The following is an 8,582-nucleotide window of genomic DNA, read 5'->3' as shown; positions in this document are numbered from 1 at the left end:
GTGTGTGTGTGTTGCGGCTTCCTCCTCTGAGTGGCACACAGCCTCTGGGGAATGACTCCACACACACACATGCTCTGGATGAAGCCAGCAGATGGATCCCCTATAGCCGTGGCCAGTTCAGCAGCGCTGCATATTAAAGAGTCCAAAAAGCTCTGTTCAAGTTCTGTATAATTCATACACACTTCCTGCTCCGGCTTATGAGCTTCCACCTTCATTTACATACCGCCCTAAGCAGTGACCACTGTAAACATGATTACGTTACAGCTGCGGAACTTTTCAAGTCGTGGAATCAAAATTAATCTGATTTACTTTCTTAAATATTCCAGGTTCAAAACAAGTTAAGCTCATTTGAATGCATTTGTGATCAAAATGTAAAATTTCGACTCATGCCTCGTTTTCTTAAAAAGTAAATAAATAAATAAAAATCAAGGTTACGTTGCGTAACTTACAATAAAAGTGAATGGGGGTCATTTTGGGGGGATTTAACAGCAGAAGTGTGAAGATATTAATCTTATGAATCTCTTACATAAATTCTTGTTAAAACTTGTGTATCATTTGAGCTGTAAAGTAAAAAAAAAAGGATCAGGGTTTTAGGTGTCATTAACAATTAAGCGAAATTTAGTGGTCGCAAAATAAAATTGGATTTAACTTTACACAGAAAAGTCACAATAACACTCACATTTAATAGCTGTACTATTGAAACAATGAGTATTTTAATGTTTACAGATTCCATTCACTTCCGCTGTCTCATTTTAACCCATATTTATTTTATTTTTAAAGAGGAGTGAAAAAATGTCAATAATGAAATGAGATGTTATAATCAACATTACGCCACAAGTGCTGTCGATTTCACCCATAATATTCTTATAATACGCGTTCTTGCACATATTGTACACTATTTGAAAGAAAGAAAACGTTTTTGTATTCTTTCATCAAAATAATGAAAACAATTTTCCTCATTGAGTATCCTTTTTCAATCCAAAATGAGCCACAGAAGGAAAATGGGTTTACTTGAAATTCTCTTAAATGCGTTTATATCTTCATCCATGTCATTTGGTAATGAAATTACATTTAGAAATGGCTTATTCTTTCGAAACCCATCTCATGCAGGTTCATGGCTGTTTGTACGGATGCGTGAATGTGCGAACGTGTGCGATATAGCTCCCAGTGAGAGCTCTGTGAAACCGCGTAGGTCTGGAGGACTGCCAGCGTCGAGATGGATTCGTTGGGTGTCAAAAAACATTGATGCACAAATGGAGAGAAAGCGCTTTTGGCCGGTGGACGTTTCGCTGCAAACAGAGAGAAGCCGCACATCTGCATGAGACGGAGATGCAAACCTCATAGGAGGGGAGGAAACCCTCTCGGCTGTAACCAAAGTGCCACCTACTGGATGCTCGCAAACGACGCACACATCCAGACACTTTCTTGTGCTCTCCTTCTCTCTGATATTCGGAAAGTTGCTTTTAGCCAGAGCCAGTTGGAGGGAAGTTGCCTGAGAAGGGGTCCTGGGCTTTGTTTAAAGGGGAACTGCTTGAATAGCTCAGCAGATGCTGGCTTAAGTTTTGGCTTGGAGGCACAGGGGTTTTGTTTGCATTTTCCAGGCATATCTTCCCTTTCCATGCCCTGCCAAGCGCATGAGATCAGTGCCTGGTCTGAAATAGCATATGAAATATATAATGTAAGCCTGGCTATTAAATCGACGAGACGATTGGCTGCAACGTAAAGCCCTGTTGCCGCTTCTTACAACTTGGCCACGCTAGAAGCAAAATGGGATTTTCTCTTAAAATGGCCTGCCCTGACAAGAGAGATGAAGTTTTAACAGTTTTAAAGTCTACGTTGAAGAGCGTGATGTCTGCTCGCCGCTTCGACTGAAGACAGCCCATTTTCCGTGCGGATTTGAACAGGCAGTTTAAGGAGCAGACGCTGACCTGTGGCGGCTCAATATGTCCGTGCTGATTTAGGGTACACGTAAAAGAAGCAAATAGGCACATGTCTGCTTGTTTTCCAAATCGGCGGTTTTGGCCTGTCTCGGAACAGTGGCTCGAACGGCTTTTATTATTTTATTTCATATCCTGATTCTTTTCCTGGCCTTTGACTTTGTTTCACGACATACTTTGGAAAGAATGAAGTGACGGTAATGTTTAGAGCCGACTTTGTCTTAATGTTGCTTCCCGGCATTCTCTGCTGTGTCATCCTAGAACATAATTAGCAATTTGCTAAGACATGCATTGCTATTACCATTACGAATGTAGAAACAATCTGCTGGTTTTCTGATTTAAAATTGTATGTTGACTGATGTCAGTATGATTTTAATAATAATAATTATTATTATTATTACTCAATATACCATTTAAGAAAATTAAATTAAATTAAATGCACTATACATTGTAATGAGAAAAATTGAGTAGCTAAGAAAATAAAATTAGTTTTGCTGTTATTATTATTTTATTTTATTTTACAGTACTACAGTAAAATTACAATATGTTAAATTACAATATTAATACTTATGGCTGTCTTCCTTTTTTTATGTTTTTAACTATTATTTTGCTTTTAGTCTTGCATTAATTATGCAGCCTTACTAACCCATAACCTTAAATATAAACTTTTTTTTAGACAAAACACCCTAGTATCTGCATAGCAACATGATAAGAACTGTCCAAACACTTTCAATGTACTATAGCACTATAGCAATGTGGTTGCAAACCAGTTAGCTGACACATTTTTTTTTTTTTTTCTTTCTCTGAACTGAATGTGTTGAGAGAATTAAAGAATGAAGTGATGGTGAAGTTTAGGCCTGACTTTGTCTTATTCCTATTTCCCAGCATCCTCTGCTGTGTTGTCTTGAAGCATAATTAGCCATTTGCTACAACTAGCATTACTATTACTACTCTTTCACACTCACAACACTAAGTATGAACTTCCTTTGTTTTGCTTCAGTAAGAAACTACCCAAAACACCCTAGCCACTGCCTAGCTACATGCTAAAAACACATTAGCAACCACTAATCAGTGGCTTAACCACTCTAGCATTCTAGTTGCAGGTTTTGCACAAGCTAACTACTTATATTTACTGCAGGTGTTTTAAGGTTAAGTTTATTCTTCAAATGATCTCAAAACTTTCTGCTTAGCTGATTAAAAATGAATCTGATGAATAATCATTTTCAAATAATTAGCATTTAGCTAACTAGCCGTTTCTTCTGGTTTTTAGTGCGTATACCTGACTGTATGTGTTGAGAGTTTGCTTTTTTGTTTCGGTAGGTGTTTGGGATTCAGGCCTGGTGTTGCCATCCTGCAGAGGGCTTGCGTTCACATTGTTTTAATAAACACCTCTGCTTGTAGAAAGCGCCAGAGAGGGGCCGCTCTCTGAAAAACACGGCCTGCTCCGCAACTCAAGGGGCTACATAACAGCAAACAGTGTTGCAGGGCAAACACACACACACACACCCCACCGACACCAAATGAATGTGACACAGTTCCGCAGGTGCATCCAACCCCTTCACTTAAGCCAAAGTGGCTTGCCGGCCAGATTTATGGCCCTGACACAGGAATCCATTAAAGCCTTTTGGAGGATTCAAGGCCTGAACCCCCCGTAATCGCTTTCATTATAGCTGCCGGCTACTAGCGAGTGGGGCAATCAGCACCCAACATGTGTTCCTGTTTATTCCAATGGCAAAGTGTTCGGTACACGCATCTCTTAGCTATTTTTATGGACAGGGTGGCCGTTAACCCATTCGTCGGGCAGCGATACCCAAAATGGCAAGAAGCTTCTTGGCCGAGCCATTACGGCGAGACTTGACCATATCCACCCCGTCCGGTTGGCAACGTAGCGTGACGTTTTTCTCGCACCTCAGGCTCTTTAAAAGGACTTTGGTTTAGTAGCGTGCTTTGATAATGTGGCAAACAGCAGTTTATGGGCTACTTTAGTGAGTGGCGGCATGTTTGCGTGTGCGTGTTCACATCGTGGATGGCTAGTTAATGGCGAGCCCTAAAGCCTGGGGCCGCAGCGTGAAGCCATGCCCTATAATGCTTCAATTCTTTAATTTGCCAATTAAACGTGTTACACAGGTGCGTTATAAAAGCCGAGGGATTAGCTGAACGAGCACCTATGTAGAGGACACGAATTAATGTTGCTCTGTAATGGGGACATGAGATGCAAAGTTTCTTTCGGGAAATGGGTTGCTTTAGTAGATTAGATGGGAATTTAACGTGTCGGTCTTCTGTTTTAGCATCAAAATCCAAAGTCGTCTCCACACATGAGCCTGTGTTTTCCGGACAGTTATAACAATGACAACAATGATGACACAGCCAGCAGGTAAGGGTTTGAATTCGATGACAGTATGTTTTCCAAACATTTTATGGGTAAACATCACCCATTCGTCAATGCAACACTGCCCTCTGGTGCCTTTTTTTCTCTCCCACAAGGCTTTTGAGTTAACAACTTGTGTGTGTGTGTGTGTGTGTGTGTGTGTGTGTGCAGAATATCCTCTGAGGACAGCGGGGAAGTGGCGTCATACAATGAGGACAGTGATGACTCTGATTTAGAGTTTCAGTCTGAAGTTAGTCAAACGGGGCAGATGAACCTGCTGGAGGAGATTTTGGACTCTCTCAGTACATCCCACATTGAACAAGGGCGACTGTCTGCCGCCAAGAGCCTGGACGTTTTCAGATCAATTGAAGACCTAGACTACAATCCCACGGTGAGAGATTTTATTTATATTATGCCTTTATTTATTTTATTTTTTTTCATGATAAATTTATTTATTTATTTATTTATTATTTTTATTTAATATAATTATTTTATTAATTTTGAAAATAGTTTATAATAGTCATTTTTATTATATTTTATTATTTTTATTTTAAAAAAATAATAAAAAAGTCTTTATTATTATTTATTATTTTCTATGTTTTTCTAAATCTTATATAAAATGTTGGTAACACTTTAGAATAAGGTTCCATTTATTAACATTAGTTAAGAACATTAGTAAACATGAACTAAGAATGAACAATACTTCTACAGCATTTATTAATCTTAGTTCATGTTAATTTCAGCATTTACTGATGCATTATTAAATTCACAAGTTGTGTTTGTTAACATTAATGTAGTATGAACTAACATGAGTAAACAATGAACAACTGTATTTTCATTAACTAACATTAACAAAGATTAATAAATAGTGTAATAAATGCATTGTTCATTGTTTGTTCATGTTAGTTAATACATTAACTAATGTTAATAAATGGAACCTTATTCTAAAGTGTTACCAAAATGTTTTTCTGTGTTTTATTATATTTTATGAATCTTATAAGATCTTATTATTAGACTTTCAGATGGATTACCTTTTTTGTATTTATTAGTTTAGTTAATTGAATTATAATTTTATAAAACAAAAATAATCTTTTAAAATTGTATAAAAAAATTTTTTTTTAATTCAACATGAAATGAGTGTTACCATTGAATTTTTCCATTAGATTCAGAAGACTATTGGAAGTATATACGGTACTGATTTTATGTTGGCGTCCATGCTTTGTAGATAAATGTGTGCATGAACAGCGGCATGGCCTTGTGAGCATGTCATTTGTACTGTTTCCAGAAAAACTGCAAGTCCCCACTGGGAAGTATTCCTGCTCAGGTCGGTTGTGAAGTAAAAAACGGAGAACAAGGCGCATGGAATATGGGTCAAGACGACAGCGCCGTCCATGGTAAGCATCTCCCACCTTCGCCTCGACGCCAAGCCAGCTCCTGTTCCCTTCCTGTCCGTCCTCCCCTTCCCAATGACCTTACCAATGAAGAGAACCCGAGGAACTCTCTCCCTGAGACACCTAAAATTCAACTTTCGGTACCTTGCGACACGGACAAACCCAGCAGTTCCCAGCTGAGCCCAGACAACCGACAACCAGCAGGCTGCAACCTCTCCCGACAGAAGGTCCTATCAAGAAAAATTCAGAGGCCGTCCCAGGAACATGCCCAGCTCAAGGCAGCAAGTGGACAACCTTCGGTCCTTGTTCCATGGGAGAGGGTAAAACAGCCCCAGGAGACAAATATGAAAGAAAGAGGGAACGAGACTCAGGAGAAAGGCTTGCTGGAGGAGATCGAGTCCATGTGTCGCATGAACATGGCCCTCAAAAGCAACCAGGAGCTCACGCACATCCAAAACAACACCAGCCTGGACAAATCCTGAGAAAACGGCACAACACTCACGTCTAACCTTTCTCTTTTAGTATTCACGCTGTCCTCTGATGTCACACCAGCACTCTTTGCATGAAGTGTTTGCAAAGGTGTTTTGTAGTTAATGTGACTGTTCAGTCCTCTTATTACTTACATTCGGTCCGAAACAACAAACGGTATCATTCAAACTGGTGGTTGGAAAGGATGAAAATTAGGTTTAAAGGGATTTATGTCAGCATTTAACATCCAGTTTTATTTATTTCAGCAGATGATTGCACTTGAGTAGTTTCAAATCACTGTTTCGATAAATCACTGTGGATGAGGGACGGATTTCCCCCTGTATATTTTACTAAATCGTACGAAAGTATTTAACAAGCGAACAAATCTCAGCTTAATATAATGCCTTAAACAGGTTTAATTTGCTTTTACACAGTATTTCCTGACTGTGCCGCTGTAGCTGGCTAGCTTGCTAGCTACTATCACTATGTTTTGCATGCGACGCGTCTTATAAAGAGATATTTATCTAGGCCAGGTGGACAACTTGTTCTCAATTAGCTATATTTTTGAAAAAAACTATTTTTTCAAGACAGTTCTCAGGTTTATGCTTTTATCCAAGATGAGATGTTAGCATTTTAAATTCTTAGACAAAATCGAAAATACCGAAATCCCAATTATGTTTTTTAAGGACTAATAAACTTAGTGTATTGATATTTAAGTGTGAAAATACTGGTGCTGCTGATGCCCAGTGCAAAGAGGAATACTTGTTACTGATAAATAAATATGTTTTACACCCCTTATTATTGTCTTATTCTGTACGAAGGCCAGAAATATACTCTACGCAAGTACGGGAACACGAACGCTTCTAGCTAGCAAGCTCAATTTCACACAAAGTTGTAAAAAGTGCAACGTAACACAAGTACGTTGCATTCTTAGCATTACCACAAGAGGTGCTGTAGCAGCATTATCGTAAACTAGATGAGTTTCTACTATATTTTATGAGGAACAAATTTCGCAACCTTCGAAAAAGTCTGTTCTCTATAGTATGAATGTGTAGTACTACATCTGCCCTTTTGTCATTGTCATGTGACTTACAATGTTTGCGTCGCTTCACTGCCATTTGCGACTCCTCTTCTGTGGCCTCAAGGGATAATAAATGATCCATTGAATGTAAAATATTGCAAGGAGTAGTGAGTAATCTGGGTACTTTTTGCCTACAGTTTTATAAATACAACGAATTCAGTCGTACTACTCTTTTCATTTACAGTTTTTCGCCTCCTATATAGTAGATAAGTAGGCATATTCAAATTCAGGGCATCTTCATCTATAGCCAGTTTTCTCTTTCACCTGAACTACTTTCATGGTGATTTGAAGTGAATCTTGCTAAACAAGTTACAAAATTAAACTTTAGATTTCTAGCTAGCTAGACATTTTAACATAATTAGCTCCCTTGAATACTAACATTTGCACATTAAAACTCAACAGAACTGCTTGCCTATCATTTTAGCTATAGAAAGATTTGCCTTGTTTCACTCATTTTATTTATATCATCTGTGGATGTCACCTTCAAAACTGTACTGCTACACCAAACAGGAAGTGGTCATTAGATCCAGCACTTGTTTCTTTAGTGGCTGATGAATTATTTAGGTTGTTGAGCAGAGTGATTTAGAACGTGTGTCATATTGTCTGACACTTTAATGACTCTCCTCACCCCTCCTGCGTAATCTGCTGTGGTAACGATATGGCTGTAAAATCATTCAAAGTTTAGGACCTTGTCTCAAATCAAGCTAGGCTTTTTAACGTTGCGGCTTAACTCAAAGCTGTCCTGAAACGATATATTTCTTCAGCCTTTGAACAAATCCGATGTCCTGATGAACTATGCAAAATCAGTGTTATCCATCAACTTAAAATGCCATTATGTTATTTATTCACTGGGTAAAACCCCTATTAAATACAAACTTTTAGTCAAGTTTACTTTTTGCTCTGTACCCACAAGACATGCAGGACGTGTGGCTGGAGTTACAATGTTAACACGGATGATATGCATATGAAAAATAAATAAAATAAGTAAAAGGTGCAAGATGCCATGCTTAAATAGCTATTCTATGAAAGCTTCTATCCACCACAGGATAAAAAAAAAAAAAAAGTGACATTTTCTCACAATTCTGACTTTTTTCTCAATTCTGAGAAAAAAGTAAAAATTGCAAGATATAAACTCAAACTCCTAGTTTTGAGAAGAAAAGTTGTGAGAAACAATAATAATAATGACCTTTTTTTCCATGGCAGGAAAAAAAAAATCGAGATGTTAACTTGGAATTCTGAGAGAAAAAAAGTAAATTATAATAATGATAATTGCGAGATGTAAACTCAAGTTTGATTGACAGGTGATCTGACCAATCATAACGCTGAATCTGTCATAC

At 38.1% G+C, this 8,582-nt stretch overlaps 1 protein-coding gene across 3 annotated transcripts in view; it reads left to right on the top strand.

The window, feature by feature from the left end:
- Positions 1-8,582, top strand: part of LOC306874531 (DENN domain-containing protein 1B-like) — a 101,846-nt gene extending 93,264 nt beyond the window's left edge. For all 3 annotated transcript variants that reach the window (XM_079424654.1, XM_079424655.1, XM_079424653.1), the window contains 3 exons: positions 4,226-4,311; positions 4,477-4,696; positions 5,591-8,582. In XM_079424654.1, coding sequence (XP_079280780.1) covers positions 4,226-4,311; positions 4,477-4,696; positions 5,591-6,178 — 894 coding nt within the window. In that variant the 3' untranslated portion in view covers positions 6,179-8,582. The remainder of the gene's footprint in view (positions 1-4,225; positions 4,312-4,476; positions 4,697-5,590) is intronic.

Source organism: Barbus barbus, assembly GCF_936440315.1.
Source record: "Barbus barbus genome assembly, chromosome: 9".
Classification (NCBI taxonomy): Eukaryota; Metazoa; Chordata; class Actinopteri; order Cypriniformes; family Cyprinidae; genus Barbus; species Barbus barbus.
The sequence above is the reverse complement of the archived record's forward strand: the minus strand, read 5'-3'. Positions and strand labels throughout refer to the sequence as shown.